The 21,854-nt window shown below is 38.6% G+C and overlaps 1 protein-coding gene across 2 annotated transcripts; it reads left to right on the forward strand.

Annotated features, from left to right (window-relative positions):
* The first annotated feature begins 285 nt into the window (after window positions 1–285).
* On the forward strand, window positions 286–21,018 carry LOC111564909 (ATP-sensitive inward rectifier potassium channel 10-like). Of its 2 annotated transcripts, none has more exons than XM_023264776.3 (6): window positions 286–564; window positions 10,211–10,556; window positions 14,039–14,250; window positions 15,195–15,326; window positions 15,454–15,631; window positions 18,576–21,018. In XM_023264776.3, exons 2-6 carry the CDS (start codon window positions 10,211–10,213, stop codon window positions 18,971–18,973), a joined length of 1,266 nt encoding a protein of 421 aa, XP_023120544.1. In that variant the 5' UTR covers window positions 286–564; the 3' UTR covers window positions 18,974–21,018. The 2 variants fall into 2 exon arrangements, with proteins under 2 accessions (XP_023120544.1, XP_035801625.1); XM_035945732.2 differs by lacking the exon at window positions 286–564 and adding an exon at window positions 2,614–2,767.
* Window positions 21,019–21,854: the final 836 nt, after the last annotated feature.

Below are 21,854 nucleotides of genomic sequence, written 5' to 3' on the forward strand. Positions count from 1 at the left end.
TATGTGCCCACTTTTGGTTGTGAGGGAGTGATGCAACAACAAAAGCACAAAATAAAAAAAGGCTGAAAAACATTTGAACCTCATTCTTTGAGTCCAGTTTTTAAATCTGCATTTGTGGCATTTTGTGTTAATTTAATGCTGAATTGAGACAGCAGGGAGTGGCGATCAATTATTACAGCAATTACACAGTTGTGAGCAGGACCCAACAGGAATTCAGGACGGAGGGAGAGAGAGTGACAGAGGGAAAGAAGGAAAAGTGAGTGAGAGAGAGGCCTTTTATAAAGCCAAGTCTTGTCACTTTGGGAAGAATTAGCGGGCAGTGAGACTGGGCTTCGGGTCAGAAAAAGGAACCCGATGAGCCAATGACTGTCTCCATAATTCTCCTTGGTAGTATATCAGTGTCGTGGGACACAGGCAGCTGAAGTTACTCCTGCAGAATTACAGTCCCAACTGTGTCCTGTGAGCATGCGTATGATAACAAAGTAGACATGTGGACCACAGACTGAGACTCCGGGCTCCTAACTCTTTGCATGAGTCAATTAGACTGCAATCCGCACTGAAAAGGTAAGCAAATGAATTTCTCAACAGGGTCCACTGTAAGTATAATTGAAACGCAAAACAAGAGTACAGCAATCAAACCAATTTGTTTCTTATATTACGAAATGTTAATGTTTAGACAATAAATAGGGTACATGTATTTTTCAGTTTGCATATTGTAGTATAAATGTTTTTCTCTAAACTGTTAGGTGATGATGTATTCCATTTATTATTAGCTGATATATGCATTTATGTGTGTGTTAATATTATTTTGTTTCACTATTTGTATTCCTAAACTTTAAAAAGTATAAAAACTAAAGATTCAGCATTTCTTTTCAATAAACTCAAGGAATTTCTAATTTTTAAAAATGTTGGTGAATGTGAAATTACCAGTAAACACAAATAACTCACATTTCCTTGCACAGAATCTCTCTTTACTGTGGAGAGATACTGTTTATGCCCTCCTACTCAACAAATAAATTTCAGTTATCTCATATGTGATATAAAAGAAGAAAGAAAGAAAACTGAGTAATAAAACAGCAAATAATAATTTTCTCTCACGAAGACCACTGTTTTTCCATAGTTCAAGGCTAATAGGTTACCCGTTTTTTCACAGTCACATTATGAACTCTTCTAAGTTTGACACATTTCTCTAAATAGCTTCATGTGTTGAGATACTTGCAGAGTCGTGAGCTGAGATTCAGAAGAGGCGCGTACTTGTGCAGTACAACAGGAACTTCAGATGCCAAACTGGATTCATAGATTTAAAAAACACGTTCAACACTCAAATATAATCGGCTTTTTTATTGCACAAATTCATTATGTCAATGTGAAATATATATGCAGAACATATTCTCTAAAGTCAGCAAAGAAAACAGTACTAAAAGTTGCAGTCAAAATAAGAAATAAAGTGGAAATCAGTTAAAATCTAAGACTTAAAATCTAAGTTTCAATTGTGTGCAAAAGCAGTTTAATTCAATATTTAAATTAATCAATCTGTTCATTAAAAAGCAGTTGGTATTGCCCTACAAAATGTATATTACACACTTTTGCAGTTTTAATCTCTACTACATCCCCATCACTACCAGAGTAGTGTGTTTTATAGCTAAATGTTTGTCTACCATATGATTGAAAGCATGTTAATACTTTTAGAATGTGTTAAACAAAATTAAATACATGAAATGTAGAAAGTCCGTAACAGCATCTGGAGAAAGAGAAAGAAACAAGCTGGAAAATGGGAAGTTAATTGTAGTTTATTTGGGTGTCTTATGAAATTCTGGTAATGCAGAAGTGAAATTATTTGAGGTAACAGAAGAAAAGAAAAAGAGAGAGGTGGGTAAGAGCAAAACAAACTGAGGGGGGAGAGAAAGCAAAAGAGTGTGTGACTGAAGAGGGGGATTACTCCTCACTCCAGAATACTAACGAGGGCCTTTTGTCACAGATCTTTTTCTCTTTCCCTTCCTCTCTTACATTCTCTTAATTTCCCTTTCACTCATCTCTCCCTCTCTTTTTTCTCTCCCTCTTTCACTTGCACACTCTTGCTTTTCCATCACTTTGGATGTCTTTACATTGACTTACATTCATTTTCACTTAAACCAACTCTAACCACTTACTCGAACCTGAATATAAACCAAACTTTACCCCACCGTTAAATCGAGTTTTAACCCTAAAATTTTGTGGTTTATGTCACGCAAGTTGGCTTTGTCCCCAAAAGGAAGGCGCGTCCCAACAACGTGACTGTGTAAATGAATATAGATCCTCGCGATGTGACCACAACAAGCACACAAACACACACATTATTGTGCACTTGCTTTCAAATATCAGATACATGCATGCAGTCAGACACGCACGCCTACCGTCACATACACATAAAAAAAAAAACAAAAACATGTAATTGCAATCCCACTCTCACATAATCACACACACTCACACACATGGATGGGCACAGAGTCGTTTTTGTCAATGGCGTCTTTTGTTTCTTTTATCTCGGCTCCCAACAAAGCATTCCTGTGTACGCAGAGGAGAGAGAGAGAAGGAATGAGAGAGAAAGAGGAAAGTAGAAAAAAGAGGGAGAGAGAGAAAAGGGGAGATCAGGAAAACATTCACTGCTCCTTTGTCTGCCAAAAGAAAAAGTTTTGATTCAGTTTTTGGATTTGGCTCACTGAGGCTGCAGGACGGTACTGTAAAGTTGTAGTGTTGCCATGGAGATGGAATACATCCTACTGGAGAGGTTGGTCAAAAATATTTTCATCCTTTCACCCTCATTTACTCCCATTTACTCAATTAGTTATCTGATATAGTGGAATTTGTGGGGATTTTTTTTCTTTTTTTTTACTCTGGGACACGTGAGTGTATTTGTGTGTGTGTGTGACTGAAGAGAGGAGATTGGGTGAGAGGGTGATACAGAGTTGAAAGAGTGAAGTTTTCAATGGTGTCATTGTGATTTTGAAGCTTTGGAGGCCCTCACCCTTGCATAATCACAAAAGTGTAATGTAATTAAAGCTGATTGGTTATGTAATCATGGTCAGCATTGCAAAGGAGCTATTTTGATTTACACTTCGTGGCCAAAAATATGTGGACCTCTCTGTTTTTGATAGTTTGGGCATAGTTATATCCTTTTCTGTAGATCCAAATATGAGACAAAATGTTTGCACAAAGGGAAGTCCATGAAAAAAAAGTTTTCTAACATTTGGTGTGGAGTGTTTTTTAACCAACCTGACCAGAACACTGACCTCAACCCGATTCAAAGAAAATATCAACGTCTTTTGTTCCTTGTTAAGACACATTTCTTTATTAAACTATGCAGATAAATGTATTTAAATGTCAAATATCAAAATCAGTATCACCTCACATCCATCCTATTCTTATGAATGTGACAAACCAGGAAGGTCTGGTGTGAATTTCTTCAAATTTGGCCCAAACATCCAATTGGACTCAAGAATTAACTAATCAGATTTTGTGGTCAAAGGTCAACATCATTCTGGCTTCACAAAGCCATGTTTGTGGTCATAAGTCAACATTTAATATGTGAATTACAGATGCCTGTCCCCTTAGGAAGCTCAGGACAGATGTGAGGTTTGGAGAATGTTTATAGGAACAACCTAATAATCGTCCCTATCAACCTTTGTGTTTCCACTGAGGTGCAGGATCCGCTTTGACTAGAAAATGAACTCTGAGAGAACAAAAACAAGGACAAATAGTAGTTACTTTCACCTGTTATATGGACAAATACAACAACGGAGGGGTTTTTATGTTAGCTAAATGGTTAATTTTGTGTTAAAGATTGTGGGTGATGTTAAAGAGGAGAAAACTACTACGGAAGGAGGACATCAAGAGGGCAGAAAAAATGACTCTTGTTGTCCTCTCCAACTTTAACCTTTCAGCATTTGTCTTCTCTAAATTTAACCAATCAGAATCGAGAGCAGCCAAGCAGTTTTTTAGGGTCATTTAGAAATATCTACCATGGAGTGGGTACGTTTTTATTCCCTGAAAAGGTTCAACAGGAGCCAATCCTGTAGATGGAACATGAACACAAAAGGTTCAACCCTCCTTAAAATGGCCAGGAAGTTCCTGCAGTGGAAAATTACATATTGACAAAATTTCACACAAATGTCTGATATTTTAAAAAAAATGAAGTAATGACTTTATACCCAAATGCTTAAAGGTCAACATCACTGTGAGATCATGATGTTCTGCAAAGGCACTTTTTTTGTCCCATTGCTTAGGAACAGGAACAGAAAGAGAAGACTGTGGCCATATTTCAAATTTTGTCAAACCATGCTTTGGTTGCAGTGATCTTTGGTGCTCACCTGGTAAATGTCTTCAAAGTCTTCACTACATATACTTTATGAGTCTGGATGGGCATGAATGTAAACTGCAATTTCACCAGTTGGTGGCGGCATACAAACACAAGGTAGTATAGTTTTTTGTTTTACTTATGTAAAGGATACTACCTAATCAGTTGTTGAATGTGATTAAATCCATGCAACCAGTTTCCAAACTCTCATGGAAAACTGGCAACCATAAGACTGAAAATAGATGCTCAATAATCACAAGTAATTATAACATTCATGGATGTCCATTTACTTTTGGCCAGATAGGCACAGTTTGCAACTTTTACATCAGAAAAAATGCTATGTTCTGGTGTATTGTGTGTGAGAAAGTCACACAGAGACACTTTGTGAGGATGCAATAGGTAACACGGTAAAAAACACCTGAGAAAAAGAATGCACAAGACCCGAGTGTCAGCCTGAAAAAAGCCGGAGCGCACTGAGAGCCAAACTGGCCCTTAACCCATCTAACTCTTACAGTCATCTCCAATTTCCAGTCAGAAGTTCACTCTTTGTCCACAAAAGGCCTCTCTGGTTAGAATCAACTGTAAGCTTCTTCTTCTTTTTTTTTTTAAAGAACAACTTTATCTAGATAAACGTCTGAGTTTCAAGCAAAGATTTGTACCTTAATTGAGTCATTTAAGTTTCTCCTCTCTCCTCCGGCTGACAAATGAGTCTCTGTGTTGTTGGGTTAATGTAGTGCATCTTCATCCTAATTCTACTCTTATTTCTCTTCTCTTCCCCTTTCCTTATCTGCCTCTTTTGTTGGTTGTCCTCTCCTTTGGCCTGCATGATTTGTTGAACGTAAGTGAGCGTGTCAAACTGTGTGGAGGGATACAGTAAGCGACTGTCTGTGAGAGACAGGGGTGGACTGTATCTAAATATTCTGACAAGATTCATTCATGCAAACATCCTACAGTGTGAAGCACTAAAAGCTTTTAACACACACAAAGAATTTAAGCTCAGACAGAAATGGGTGCCGCCTTGTGGATAAAAGCTAAAATGATGTGGAGTGAAAGTTGAAGCTGGCTTGTAGATGACACAAAATGAGCATCAGTGATGTGCAGGTGAGTAATGCTTAATCATAAGTTAAAAATCAGTCTGCCAAAATATGTGACTGATCATTCAAACTCATCAGAAACTAGTTTTACCAGTCACACTTGTTATTATGTACATAATAGAGTTCTGGTAAGGAACTTACAGCCATGCTAACAGATGTGTGAGGCTACCATTTTCCTTTAAATTTGTTTTGTTAAATCTCTAGCACCCACAGAAGTAAATCCAAAAATGCTAGTAGTTAAATTTGGACCCTAAAGATGTCGGTGAAATCATCAGGACTCTAAATCATCCCCAGAACTTTGTCACTAGTGTGACTAGAAACCTTCTCAGTTGTTTGAAAGATGTTAAATGACATATTTAAGGTGCAGGACTGTTTGCATTACCCAGTTCTCATACTCACTCTTTAGTTTTGTGCGTCACTGTGAGTGTTTTTTTGTGTGTATGGTTTTGGTTCTCAACTGGTGGTTCACAGGTTTAGTAGCAGAGTCCGGAAAGAATGTGTCACTGATATTTCAGATTGTGATTATTTTCTTAATCTGCCTTTTTAAAATGACTCTCATTCACCTCAGACCTTCTTATGAATACTTGAGAGGTGTCCTGTTTATGAAAGGGTAAAAAACAAGGTTGTACTATATATTCTAAAGAAACAGTGGTCAATGGCAGGGTAGTTTCTTCATACTTGTGTGGCACGACAAGGAGATGCCTTAAGATGCTGAAATGAGGAAATGTTTGTTCCTCCTCTGACCGCTGCTTGCTTCAGACAACTATCAAAGTCAAAAGAAAAACAGTGCAACTTCTTCCTAAAGAAAATGTTGTTTCTCAAGCCCCTTTGATGCAGTTATTTCTGTTAATTTGACAGCATCTGGATGCGTCACCTTCATGTCAATAACAACCCATTTGGTTACTTTCCTGTACAAGTAGTGATAGCAATCTTTGAAGGTCAGACTGAGCAACATTTCTGTATCACTTTCAACAAAGTGTAACTCTAACTGCAGCCCACTGCAAAAACTTATATATAGCTTATATGCAATGTAGCTATAGAACTTACAGCTACACTCAAATGGCAGTACTTAGATTTCTATGAACTGACTTACGGAAGGTTTTTTTTTTTATACATTTCAGTGCTAATATTGGTCCAAAAACATCACAGCGAGAGCCAAAGACAAAGTTTGTGTACCCAAAATTATTAGAACACCCCTTTCTCACCCTACAATTACACTACCTTTCAAAGGTTTGGGGTTACTTAGAAATGTCCCTCTTTTTGAAAGAAAAGATAACATTAAATGAATGATAAATCCAGTCCAGACATTGTTAATATGGTAAATGACTATTCTAGCTGGAAACAGCTGATTTTTAATGGAATATCTCCATAGGGGTACAGAGGAACATTTCCAGCAACCATCACTCCTGTGTTCTAATGCTACATTGTGTTAGCTAATGGTGTTGAAAGACTAACTGATGATTAGAAAACCCTTGTGCAATTATGTTAGCACATGGATAAAAGTGTGAGTTTTCATGTAAAACATGAAATTGTCTGGGTGACCCCAAACTTTTGAACGGTAGTGTACACATCTGTTCCAAATTGAAATGTTCATAAAAGTAAAGTCTGACTGTGATGAAGATGAAGACTTTAGCAGTCTAGATTACCAAGACTCACGAACAAGGAATATAACCTTTATTTTGACAAAACATGAACAGGAGCTGAAATTTAATTTGTCGCTTCCAGTTGTTTTGGGGAGTTTTTCCTCTAAGTTTATTAAACACCAGTGGGGTCTATATAAGGTGAGAGAACTGCCTACATTTACCCTGAAAACAGCAGTAACTTCATTAATTTACCTGATACTATACATTGTCCCTGACATGATGACAGGATAGATCAGGATCTAATGCCACGTCACAATGTGTACTTTTCTTCCCCTCAGACAGGTGAGCCGTCACATACAGTCATATTTTATAAACTGCAGGTTGTTATATAGCGGCCATCCTCAGGTTAAATCCTGAGTTTCATCACTGCTGTGGGGATATTTTAATTTTACTTCTGGTAAAGTATGTAGATTATCATTACACAAGAACAGAATGTCCGGTGTTTAAATAAATGAGATTATTTTTGGACAGCTTCACAAGTGTGCTACTAGATCAGTTCGAGTCTTTTGTTTATTAGAGCATTATTATGTATTAAACATGACTTGATGTACTGTCTAATCTTGTGGGAATAACAAATCATGTGCGTTTATGGGTATGTCTGAATGAAGCAATGAGGAACATTAATGTAAACAATGTCTGACAGGATGCCATCATTTTAATAGAATGATGAATCAGCAATTTTATGCTTTTTATGTCTAAAAGGGGGTTTAGTAGCAAATTTCCCTTTTTGTGTAATGGTGTGATACAGACAGAAAGAAAGGACTAGGCTGGAATATTTTTGTAAATTTCCAAAACCAACAAAACAATGACCACTAAATGCACTGATGGGCGAAATATGCAAAGACAACAAAGCAGTCCAGATTGAACTTGTCTTTGAGTCTTTTATTTTCATTCTTTACACAACTTGTTTTGTTGTAATTTTAATATTTATTGAGTTTCGCTCATCTCAAGCAGGCTTTCTGGACATCCCCTACCAAATGACACTTCATACTGCTTACTATGTTTTAAGCAACCTGACATCTCTCTCAGGCTGTTAGAATCTGTTGCAGTTGTTGTACTTTAGTCACAACTCTTGACTTTCTGTCCCCAAACTAATGACAGGATGACTGTTAGCATATTTCCTGAGCTCTGCAGGCTTCTGAAAACTTTTCTAAATCATAACATGAGCCACAAGATTGAGAACCACACACACACACTACGTCCCCACACATGTGTTTTGATATATTCTGGATTACTACATCTCTTCCTGGGACTGTTGAATATTATTATTTACTGAAAATACCTGGTAGAGTCCATTCCCAATTCAGGGGGAAGACATTGTGAAATTTGAGAGTGTGACTCAGGATCAATTCATGGGAGTGGAAACCACACTATTGCATTATCTGTAAGTGCAATAAAATGTGGTGTTTGGGAATGTTACTTCCTCAAGAAAATCCCAATATAGTTACACCAAATTTATTAATTTATTTTTAAATATTTTTCAGAATAATCAGAAACTCTAGTGTGGGTGTGTTTTCAGCTGTTTTTTTAAAAATGTTTTTCACTGATTAAAATTATGGTTTTGTGGTTTGCAATGAAAAGTAACAGCTTGATGTTAACCATTTAACTTTATTTTGGCACATCTCCAGTAGAAGACCAGGCACAGGTTTAGTTCCAAGTAACCTTAGATTTGCTTCAAAGGAATTTTCCGCTTACATTGAGAGCAGGTGGCTGCAGGGGAGTTACCAAAACCTACAGTCATTGTGTGCATTTTTAGAGTTCCCCAATTTTCATGAGAAGTCAGCATTGTTGTATCAGATCACATCCAGATGTCAGATGATGTCAGTACTGCTGGGTATTTTAAAAATGTTTTACAAATTCTAATGAGATAATGAATCTTTGTATAGTCAGCTTAATCCTCTGAGCCATGAAACCCGTCGGCAAATTTGAAAATCATGTTTGCTATTCAAAAAAAATGCTAAAATGGCACCATTTGTCATATCAAGAAACTGTGAAGCCAGAAAGAAATGTAATATTTTCAACTTTTAATAACTACTGAATGTATTGTTAGGTAAAATAGCCAAAAATAAGCTGAACTGCTTTTGTTACACTATGGTTCAAAAGTTTGGGGTCACTTAGAAATGTCCTTCTTTTTGAAGAAAAAGCATTTTTTTCAATGAAGATAACATTTTATTTAAACTCATATGTAGTCCAGACATTGTTAATGTGGTAAATGACTATTGTAGCTGGAAACGGCTGATTTTTAATGGAATATCTCCATAGGGGTACAGAGGAACATTTCCAGCAACCATCACTCCTGTGTTCTAATGCTACATTGTGTTAGCTAATGGTGTTGAAAGACTAATTGATGATTAGAAAACCCTTGTGCAGTTATGTTAGTACATGGATGAAAGTGTGAGTTTTTATGGAAAACATGAAATTGTCTGGGTGACAACAAATTTTTCAACAGTAGTGTTTATTTCATCAAAATCGTTTTATCTATATCTTCATGTCTCATTCAGATTCTCGCCAAAACATAAACCATTACAATCAGAGAACAATAAAACATATCTGACTAATAAAAACAAATGCAGTACTGCTCAGAAATGGTATGGAGCAGGTTGTTGCAAGATACATTCAGCATGGTGAAATATCTTTTCACTCAGTGTACACGATAGTTTAAATACCACCTGGTTTACAGAAATTGTAAAAAAGAACTATATTAATAGCTTGTGGCGCCTCTTTTTTTCTGGTAACACCTGTGAGCCCTTAGAAAAAACTTTACTGTGCTGAGTCCAGGGTTTTTCAATTTTTAAAAAATAAATACTTCAAGAAATTCAATTTTAGTTTTGGCCTATTTATGATTTATAGCATCATAACCGTGTTATACTCCAGAGAAGACATATTTGAGTATAGTTCTAATCACGGTTGTTCTGTTTCCATCGAGGTGCAGGACTTTATTTTGCAGTGAAAAATGAGCCCACAGTGAGTAAAAATGTGACGGGAGCAAAAAATGCCCACAAACTGCTTGAGGTTCAGAGGGTTAAGTAATCACCTCCAAAAAAAGCCCAAATCTCAGAAGAGCCTGCTAACAACACTTAACACCAGCTGACAAATTAAACAGAGGAATAAATTTAACTTTGGATTTTTGTTATTGCCAGATGACGTCTGCCACACCTCCGTCCTCTCGCAGCTCCTCCCCTCAGAAAGTTTGCCACTCCCAGACGCAGACAGACGTTTTAAAACCATTACTGGGCGGTGGCATCTCTGGTGGGGGCGGGACTCTGAGGAAGAGGAGGCGTGTCCTGTCCAAAGATGGACGTAGCAACGTGCGCATCGAGCACGTCAGCGGGCGCAGTGCTCTGTACATGCGCGACCTCTGGACCACTTTTCTGGACATGCAGTGGCGCTACAAGTTCTTCCTGTTTACAGCCACGTTTGCGGGGACCTGGTTTCTGTTCGGGGTGCTCTGGTACCTGGTGGCACTGGTGCACGGAGACCTGCTGGGTGAGATAGCAGAGGCAATTTTAAAAAGCAAACAACAGGTCATAAGTTGATGTGCAGTGTGATGTACCCTCCTACGTTTCCAATCTACTTAAAATACAGGTGTCACTTTAGATAGTTTTTATGGGGAACATTTCCTCAGTAGACATTAGTTTCAATGAAACGACAGAGAGGACTTTTGGAAACACCACACACTCTTCCTGAATCTGCTGTTAAGTTTTTCAGTGTAATTTTTTACAAGCTACACAAACGAAATTCTCATTCCCCCATTGTGTTGGTGTCAAAACTTCAGACAACGAAACTGAAAAAATAAGCGAAAACAAAGAGCACACAGGAAAATAGGTGGGTGCGATTAAAGGGACTCTTTTAATTGAATCATCCAGAAACTTTGACTTCAAAACATCTCCACAAAAACTACACTTCTTCACCTTTTGCAGTGACTCATAGGAGTTAACTACAGCAAATGTATCAAAACAAAACAGTCTTTTGCCACTTTAGCAGATACTGAAGTGCCAGAAGACAGAGATCAGTATCAACATCTAAATGTCAGTCCGTTTTCCAGTGACAGTTTAAGCAGCTACTTCCTGCTACCACTATGTAGATATAAATAGCACAAACATATACTTCTTGTCTGGGGTATGCAGAAGTCTTTTTGGGCCGTAATCTGCACCTTCAGCTAAGGCGTCAATGACAAAATCACCTCACTGTCCAGCAATGCTTCTGGCAGCTTCATTTACACACCAAACCTGAGAGATATTATTCACATACAGCGCAGTATTTTATGTCTTATATGAATACACTTGTAAAAAAACAAAGAAAAAAGGAGGTGATCTACATGTATAAGTCATCAATCCACATTTTTGCAATATAATAATTGATCACTGCCATTCAAATCTGATTCTACTGCATCCACACAGTAGTAGCATTAACTGAGATTTGACAGTTAAATTCTTAATAAATGATTGTTGCCCATTTAGTCATGAATATTCAGTGTTATAAATATTAAATTGTAAATCCATTTTCTTTTTAGGTGTCCAAACCTTTTCCTTGTTGTGCAGAATGATATGTTGCCAAAACTTTGTTTATATACTACCGTTCAAAAGTCTGGGGTCACCAAGGCAATTTCATGTTTTGCATGAAAACTCACACTTTCATTCATGTGCTAACATAATTGCATGAGGGTTTTCTAATCATCAATTAGCCTTTCAATGCCATTAGCTAACACAATGTATTATTAGAACACAGGAGTGATGGTTGCTGGAAATGTTCCTCTGTACCCCTATGGAGATATTCCATTAAAAATCAGCTGTTTCCAGCTAGAATAGTCATTTACCACATTAACAAAGTCTAGACTGCATTTCTGATTCATTTAATGTTCATGTTATCTTCACTGAAAGAAACAGATTTTTTTTCAAACATAAGGACATTTCTAAGTGACCCCAAACTTTTGAATGGTAGTGTACCTCAGTGTGCATGTCACTGACTAATGTCAAACTAAAAAAAGCACAAAACATGTTTCAGATTTTTTTCCACACCAATGGAAACAGACTGTAGAAAACAGAAACATCCTAATATAGAGTATGATGCAAGTAGACAGGTGTGATCATATGGGATGAGTGTTTGCCATCACATGAGTCTTTGTACATTGAAAAGACATTTTTAAACTGATCAATGACGTTCAGAGTTGAATGTTTTTTGACTATTTGAAGTCAGTGACGTCCACATTTACACTATATTTTACCAGGAACATCAGTGAACATTTTCATCCTGTAATGTGCAAATAATAGCCTGTTGTAATTTAGGAACAAGCAGAGTCACACTCAGTTCTTAGCTACACAAAACACACTACAGAATATATTGGAGGTGCAGATGGCACATTCTATTTTGGGAGAAGTCAATGCTGTAACCTTTAAATACTGAAACACAACTGCTGCTATTACAGTTTCTTGGAATCTTATTGTTGGCAGCACATGACCTATATAGTTCCATATTTATAGCAATTATAGGAAATTTTAAATGCACGGAAATTACAACTTCATTTTATCCAGTGCAACATGACTTGGGGAATTACCAACTCATGATCAGTATCATCTGTCTCTTTAATCTACAACTGAAAAAAATCCTCAAAAGGATTTAACAAATTAGTGTTTTGTTACAAATCTGTGTGGGTCTCAGTCAATCAGGTGATAGTAATCCTAAGAGGTTCTCCGTTTCTCTGAAAAACAGAGTAAGTCCTTTGAATGAGAGGTGAAACAAAAAAGTCCAGCTACCTTTTACTGACACTTGTAGGTTAACTTTGTAATGCATTTTATTTGGTGGTTACAACAAAGTAAGTCTTAAAAGTCTTAAATGATCAAAACTCAGCTTTTGAAAAATTCACATTGAAATCCTGACTAGTGTTCATTGTGAGTTTTTTTTGTGTCTTTACAATTTATTCTTTTGATATTTTTGTTAAATCTTGTTTGTGTTACTTTCGATTTAATCAATTCAGTGAGAGAGAAGGAGAGAGAAGTGCTTTATTACTTTGTTAGGTGTTGAACAAACAACTTGTACCATATGTGGTAAAATTAAAACACACAATGTGACGCTCTGCAACGTGACACATCTACATCCACGTATACACTTTTACAGGGTGTTATTTCTAGCACTGTTGCAGAGATGTGCAGATGTGGGTGTTTTTTGTATTTCCTGAAATTATTGAGCATAAACTAACCCTGACAAAACTAAACATAGGAAATGATTTAGTATGTTCAGTAAAACACATGGTTCTCCCCTTCTCATACTTCCAGTGGTTGCTCATCTGAGTATGATAACAGAAGGTACATACACCAATCAGCTACATTATGACCACTGCAGGTGAAGTGAATAACATCAATCATCATCTTACATCTTATATTTATGTGGATGTTTGACATGTACCACCCACCTACACATTGCAGGTCAAGCAACCCTCCAACACCCCACCCTCCTTGGCAACAACAGTCCTTGATGCCAGTTTCCATCTTCAGCAGGATAATGCACCCCGACACACTGTAAAAACTGCCGGGTTCCACACTCCCCAGATCCAAACCTTATTCAGCATCTGTGGGCTGTGTCAGGAGAAGCCTGATCTAGGTAGGCCCCACCCTGCAACCCACAGGACCCACAGAATTCACTGCCACCATCCTGGTGCCACAGGACACCCAAAGCACCAGAGGGGTTTAGCAGCATAAAGGGGACCAACACAACATTAGGCATGTGGTCATAATGTTATGTCTGATTGGTGTATAAGTCCTGTGCAATGTTACATATCAAGATTTTCTTTATTCGATGCACGCTTTTAAAATTCTGCTCTGGAAATGTTTGGTTTTCAAGACATAATGATGTCTAGAATCTTTTAATAAAGTGCACAGAAGGAAAAAACAAGCAAACAACACACAATGTATCATCTGTTTTATATTGTGGAATAACTTCAACGACCTCTTGTTGCCTTCTCAACCCTCCAGAGTTTGACCCTCCATCAAACCACACTCCCTGTGTGATGCAGATGCAGACCCTAACTGGAGCTTTCCTCTTCTCTCTGGAGTCCCAGACAACCATCGGTTATGGTTTTCGCTGCATCACTGAGGAATGTCCAGCCGCGATAATCCTCCTCATAGTGCAGCTGGTCATCACCATGCTCATGGAGATCTTCATCACTGGGACCTTCCTGGCCAAGGTGGACAAAACATAAAGTGTCCAACTGCAAACTGAGATGCAGTGAAAGGAAAGCACTGATTTATGCAGCTTTCATAATTCTACAAAGTGTTGCAGAATATAAAAGCGAATTTATGTTAGCTTTTAGCAGAAATATGTCTTAAATAACTGCAGACAGCTCATTGCAGAGTACATTCACATGTTCTTGTGTTAAAATCAAAACTTACATGAATGATTTCAGAATCAGTTTTTATTGCTAAGTAGGTTATTCACATACGAGAAATGTGACATAGAGTTTTGGTGCATAAAAGGAAATGCTAACATATACAAAAAAGTAAATCTTGCAAGTCAGTAAGTGTTTCAAGAGAAATAAACTGCAAGTGTAGCAAATCTAAGGAATCTGAACTAATGAAAAGTAAAATAAATATTTCAAGTGTGCAAGAACAACCAAATTACTGTCACCTTGCAGCAACAATATCCCCAATTTGCATCCAAGCCTGGGCTTCTTCTCCAGATATGATGTTCCAGCTTCCTCCCACAGTCCAAATACATGCTGAGGTTATTTGGTAACTCTAAATTGTCCGTAGGTGTGAATGTGTGTGCATTTTTGTCTCTAAGTGTAGCCCTGTGATAGACTGGTGACCTGTCCAGGGTGTCCCCTGCCTTCACCCTAAGTCAGCTGGGATAGACTTCAGCCCCCTGCTACCCCAAGGATTAAGTGGTGTACAGAGAATGGGTGGGTGGAGGAATGAGCAAATTATTCATCTGAGAATGCATAAAGTTATGTGGTGCAAACAACTTGAGATGTGCAACGGATAAATATTTGTCCTAATTTAAAAGCTGTGCATTATTGTAACGCATGGAGTCAGTGTTGATGAAGGGGTTGGGTGAGTAAAGACAATGTCACTGGGGGTCTCTGGACTACCAGATTCAAACCAGAACTGAAAGAGCATTTTTCCTGGTCAGGTTGCCCGGCCAAAGAAGCGAGGTGAGACGGTGAAGTTTAGCCAACATGCTGTGGTGTCGACCCACGAGGGCCGACCCTGCCTCATGATCAGGGTGGCCAACATGCGCAAGAGTCTGCTGCTTGGCTGTCAGGTAAGTTTAAATAGAGATAAAAGGGCTTCGTCTAAAATATTTGACAGTAAAGTTGGTAGGTCATAATGATAATTGTAGATTTAATGAGTAATTTCTCAAACTGAAATAACTCGCAAAAATTGTTCAGGTGACTGGAAAACTGCTCCAGACATCTCTGACCAAAGAAGGTGAGACGGTTCGTCTGGATCAGAGGAATGTGCCCTTTCAAGTGGACACCTCCAGTGATAGCCCCTTCCTCATCCTGCCCCTCACTTTCTACCACATCATCGATGATAGCAGCCCATTACGAGCCTGGGCAGCTAAAGGTGAGTTTGGTGGTGAGAGCAGTGAAGAATACAGAATGAAGAATGTCTGTGTAGATTCTCTAAACTCTGAAGAACTCTTAGGTGAGGGGTGAGAGGGGAAGTCCTGTTGCTTTTTACTGAAGCATTTAGGATTATGTGGTGACCGGTGCCACAGAGCTTTGGACTATAGGCATCAAGTATGCTTCAAACCAACATTTGTGGCAGTCAAACAGCTCTTGAAACTCCTTCTCCCTGTACCTGTTTTGAGAGAGTGGTGCAGCAGCCAAGTCTCATACCAAAATGTGTAATAACTATGTTGGTCCACAGTGCAAACAGATTATTTTCACAAAAAAAATGTGAGATCCTTTCAGTTTTTAGAGGCTATTATTATGGTCGGACTCCTCACCTAAGCAACCTGGAATACAATCAGAACTTTGTGGTTAGAATTTGTTTGAGTGTATGACAAGTTGTGATCTTTTCCAAACCTAAAAGAGTAGTTCTGGTGCCGTTTAACCAAGTAGTTTTGTGGCATTTATAAAATCCGAAAGCAGCAACGGAAAAAACAACAAAGTGCAAAAATTGAACAGTGAAAGAATGGTTCAGCATGGACTTGAATTCCTCTTCTTTTAGATAAAAGTCCTATGATTGGTTAGTCTGACTCAATGGATGTAGATTGCAAGTATAAACTTGTCCATGGCCGTGCATTTTATGCAACTTTCTACTCCTTTTCTGATTTCTATGTGCTACCATTTTCAAAATCCACTTCACTATGGGAAACAACAATAACATCTAGTTGGCTGAGTTTTGCTGAGCCTTGATAGTTTTATTGGTGAGTCATCCCTTATGATAACACTTCTTGCCTCCCTGCATGCTAATATTCCACCACAACAACTCCCATGTTGCTATTTTGAGTGAACACCATCCTGTTCTTAGCCCCAGCCAAGATTATTGTGATTGGTTTACAGAAATACAAACACACCAGAACTTTTTCTCTCCTGTAGCAGAATGATAATGGGGTGTAGCCAGACCATTCTGCGTAGTGCTGTGTCAGAGAATGGACTGACTATGCGAGACTGGTTGGTTAATGCCAGCACCACCCTTCAAACCACCTAATAGGGACTTTATTGTTATTTTTATGCACAAAGTGAAAGAAACTTGTGAGTCACACTGACCTATTGAAACCCAACAAGCTCTTCCATGCACAACACAGAGAAACGAAGACAGGCTACAGGATGAACAACCCATATTGTGCAACCTGCAAAGTTGTTTTTCCTTCATTTTATTTCATAAGACAGTATCATACGCATCACTTCAGACGCCAATAGATGTTCACATTCTTGTGTCTGGTAGTTTGTCCCTGAACTTAATTTTGCAGAGAGACTGTTAAAACATAAACTGTAATAGACATTTTTACCTTTAGGTTTGATTCGACCAAACTTTTTACAAACTAGTGTGCTTCAAGTAAACCTCAGCTTGGAGTTCATTTTAACACTACAGATGAGAATGCACAAGATTACTTTCAAAGATGATATAAACTGGCTCTACTGTACACTTCGGTGTCCCCAGTTGCAGCAACACAATAACTGCCCCATTTGTTTGTCCATTTTGCCTCTCTTAACCACACAGCTCGATTGGAAGACTGATTTATGATGTTACTTCAGCTCTGTGTACCTGTAGTGTGTTCACCGATATTTAAAAAGAGCATTGCAGCTCCTCAGAGACCCCTTTGTTATTGAGTATACAGGGAGTGATACTGCCTCACTATAGTGTGCAAACATGGACTTTCACAATAAACTTACTTCATGTAAAGTCCTCTTGATGTAAAGTTTAAAGAATTTAGAAGTCTTGTAAGAACTCTGAAATAGAAAGATTGTAATTACTGAGAAAAGTTGTGACAAGGTTTTTCACAGACTCACAGTTCCTCCTTTCTGTGGTTGGAGAACCGAAAGCTTTAACCACTCACTTGATTCTTCGCTTGCTGTGGAGTTTCCATTCGTGATCAAGCCACTCTTTCTAAACTGAATGTAAGAAATGCATGCTTCAGTTTGATGAGCATCCTTCAACCCTTCATTGATCCTGCAGCTCAATAATATGTGCTTTTGTTTTTACTCCCTTCAATACCAATTTTCATTTGCAAACAAAAGGCTTGTAGCAACACTACTTAAGAACATTGGAAGTGGTCGAAAGCTCTGCAGTGGGCTTTCCTAGCTACAATTTTTTTTGTTCTAAAAATACTGCAAAGTTCCAGTAATGTTTAAAACAACAAGTGTTCTTTTAGTTCCCAGAATGCTCTTCTTTTAGGAAGGATAAAGCTGTTGAAAGACATTTTAAGCATCTGACGGATGATGCATTGAGAAGATCATTCCTTTGTTATCATATAACATTGTGGGAACATTTTATGTAAGAACGTCCTATATGCATTCTCTCAACAACATCCCCAAAACACTCTCAGAACATTGCAGGCAAAATGTTCCACCTTTGTTAATATGTCACATCATATATGTTTTCATAAAAAACATTCTAACATCTTGGAAACATTTTTTCACAACATTTTGTACCATACTACCTAACAAGCCTGACAACATCCTCCAAAACATCCTTTGAAAGTTCCAATTAAAGCCCTGTGGTAGTCTAGCTACCTGTCCAGGGTGTTCCCAGCCTTCACCCTAAGTCACCTGGGATAGACTCCAGCCTCACCCCGTGATCTATCTATCTATCTATCTGTCTGTCTGTCTGTCTGTCTGTCTGTCTGTCTCTGTCTATCTATCTATCTATCTATCTATCTATCTATCTATCTATCTATCTATCTATCTATCTATCTATCTCAGCCACCCTAATGAGGATTAAGCGGTGTATAGATAATAAATGGATTATTAAAAGTTGTTGGTAATGTTAGTCAATGCTGTGGGAGCATTCCCTACTTGCTGGGCTTGAGTTTCATGCTCTGCCTCATCCTTTTAACCAGGTGGCGGTTGGACGGATCCAGAACTGGCTGACTTTGAGCTGCTGGTGATCATGAGTGCAACAGTAGAGCCGACTTCCGCCACCTGCCAGGTTCGCACCTCATACCTGCCAGACGAGATCCTTTGGGGCTACGAATTTCCCCCGGTAGTCTCCCTCTCCCCATCAGGGAAATATGTAGCGGACTTCGCCTTCTTTGACAAAGTGGCCAAGACCAAGACCACCCCCATCTTTAAGCCATCCAGCCCCCAGCATGGATATCAGAGCAACGGAGGCGGAACTGTACCTGAAGTGTCTGATCCGGAGAAGATTCGTCTGGAGCAGAGCTACAGGGAGCAGCGAGGGGAGGACAGAGGCCGGGTCAGGGACACTCCTCTCAGTGTACGCATCAGTAATGTCTGATCTGACTGGCTGGTTGAGAAGGGAGCGTTTCATAGAAGGCAACACAACAGATTTTCAAGACCATGGTCAATAGCAAATTGGCGTAACATCATATCAAAACAGACTGGGAGACTGCCTTTCTAGACAGTTTCAGCTTATATCAGAAGCATATAGGAGAGACTACTATGAAAGACTATGGACTACTGTATGGTCAAATTTGTTAATGTCATATTTTTGCTGGGATAATACACTGGTTTGACTGTATTCATGGCATAACACACAACATAACAGCAGCTACTTTTCACATCTGAATGTGGACAAAGCCCATTCATCTCACATATACTGTAAAAATAACAGGGTGGATTATTTATTTGCACGCACAAAAAACAAAGACACAAATTAAAACAAGTTGTGGAGGAGAAGGAAACCTTGGTGGGCTTGTTTAGGTGCTTTCCAGAAAACAGAATATCACATCACAAAGGGGGAAACATACCTGCAAAAAAAGTATGAGACAGTGTGGTTGTATATTTTCATGCTCTGAGTGGCAGAGGAGTGTATGGGGGTGTTGGGGAGGTTAGTATGGCTGAGCAGGAAACACCCACATATTTCAGAGAAGATGGCTAGAGCCTTCTACATCTCCTCTAACATACATGCAAATGTGTTGTAAATACACATATAAATGTAAGTGCTAGTGTCATGTTTACACTGATCAGGTACAACATTAAAACCACCTAGCTTGTGTAGGGCCACATGTCATGTAGTGTCTGGTACCAAGATGTTGGAAATGGATCCTTTGGATCTTCTGAGCTGCAAGGTGGCACCACCAGGGATTAGCTTATATCATTGGGATCTGCAGGGTTTAGAGGCTGGATCAACTGTTAAGGCTCTTTTTCATGCTCCTTGAGTTGCTCCTGAGTAGTTAATTCACTGTTTTGAGGTACAATCTCCTCAGGGAGGGCTGTTGGAGGACCGTGCTTGGTCTGCAACTGCGTTTATGTGGGTGGTACATGTGAAAATAATACACATAAACACCAGGTTTCCCTGTATAACATTGTATTGTATCGAGATGATCTACATAACGCTCTTCAGCTTTCCATGGTTTTAGGGTTGTGGCTGATCAGTATATTTATAAAGTCATGTGACGCTGAGTTTCAGCTTCTATTACAGTGAAAACACAAGTTTATCTACAGCTCACTAAACCCCCACCCCCAATTTCCTCTCAACACTGTCTTGATATTTTTACATTTCCTGCTGAAAAGTGAACATGACAGCACACTGTAGACTTTACACTGCACATTCTAGTATGACAATGCAGCTCTACAACTGGAAAGAACACAAACTTCCAACTGAATATTGTGTTTAAGGTGCTGTGTCTACTGCCTGTTATGTATGACTGTTGTGGTTTTCAGAATGTAATGTTAGCACTTTATGTAAGTACATGATGTACATTTGCACCTTAGGAAGGTTAGCTGACTGTGTGTGAGATTTTACCTGAGTAAGATATTCTTTTACAACTACTAAAAGCACTTACACACTGAAAATCATTGAATTTGAAGCAGTTAGAATAAATTTAAAATCAGATGATTCCTTCCTGCAAAGCCAATTGTAACTGTAGTTTCAATGTGTCAGTGGCTTCAAGTAAACTGACAAATGAGATAATCTCCAGATAATCTCAGCTACTGTACATACAAAGTAATTCTGGTAATTGCAGTTCACTCGTTGATTGCACATGAGCTGAGTTACTAACACTGTCAAATTAACTGAAGGCCTTGTGTAGACGTCCCTGTTGCTTTTCTGTCTAGAAAACACAGACTTGTAAGATGACTACAGCAGAGGTGAGTGCTGAGAGATGAGATTATGAAAGTGAGACAGCGATGGACACAAATGACAGTTGAATGCAAGGAGTATGAAAGATATGAATGGGGTGGAAACAAAGTATTTGTAACATGTTTTCAATTAACATCAAGCTCTGGAGTTTTAATAGTGTTTAAATTGCAAATGGAGAGCTCGAATCAGACTATTTTCTCTGAAAAAAATTTAAAAATAAAGCTGATTGTTGAAGGTCACATTTTGTTTCAAGTCTTTCATTAGAAACATTGCATGGTTGAAAAAAATGGTTGAAAAAGCTGGAAACCACATGTTACAGACTGACCCAGAGTCAGTGACAAAAAGGGTGTCATGCCTTCCATCTACAGCTCCAGCTATTTGGTAACTTTCCTTCTCTGCTTCCTTTCTCTTCTTCCTCCGTGGGCGTAATTGTGGCAGTGTGTGTGTGGAGTGTGTACAGGTGCAGGCCATTGGTTAAATACCTGTGTGCACACCTACGACAGGGAGTGGTACCCATCAATTCTTCACTCTGCTCCATAAAAGCTGGGCTCAGACCACGACACGGCGCCAGACTGTTTAATAACACTCAGTTAGTCGAACCCACACACCCTTTGAACGCTTGTTTTTGCTTCTCTGTACAGTCCGTGACCACCCCTGCTCGTACCGCTCTGCCTGCCAATACTCCAGGATTCATATCAACTCCATCTACCTAGATTCTGCCGGATCACCAGGCCATTCCCACACCTGGCCTGCACCAATTACTGAAGCCATCCCAGCCGCGACGCCTCATCTGCCACACTTCTCCCACAATCCTTCAGCTCCTCTCTTTACCTGGTGGCTAAGTTACTCCTTCTCTTGTAGTTGGTCCATGCCTTGATAATTCTGTGTACCTGTAGATCAGGGTATTCTCTGTAATTGTTTTTTTTATATATATATATATATATATGTATATATATATATATATATATATATATATATATATATATATATATATATATATATATATATATATATATATACATAAAATTAACTGAAGGCCTTACGTGTGTGTGTGTGTGTGTGTGTGTGTGTGTGT

The sequence above is a fragment of the Amphiprion ocellaris genome, chromosome 10 (assembly GCF_022539595.1).
Source record: "Amphiprion ocellaris isolate individual 3 ecotype Okinawa chromosome 10, ASM2253959v1, whole genome shotgun sequence".
Lineage (NCBI taxonomy): Eukaryota > Metazoa > Chordata > Actinopteri > Pomacentridae > Amphiprion > Amphiprion ocellaris.

Excerpts from the sequence above, each read along its gene's own strand:
- LOC111564909 (XM_023264776.3), top strand. The coding sequence starts at position 10,211 with ATGACGTCTGCCACACCTCCGTCCTCTCGCAGCTCCTCCCCTCAGAAA. Across the intron at positions 14,251-15,194 it reads CTGGGACCTTCCTGGCCAAG|GTTGCCCGGCCAAAGAAGCG; the intron begins GTGGACAAAACA and ends TTTCCTGGTCAG. Across the intron at positions 15,632-18,575 it reads ACGAGCCTGGGCAGCTAAAG|GTGGCGGTTGGACGGATCCA; the intron begins GTGAGTTTGGTG and ends CCTTTTAACCAG.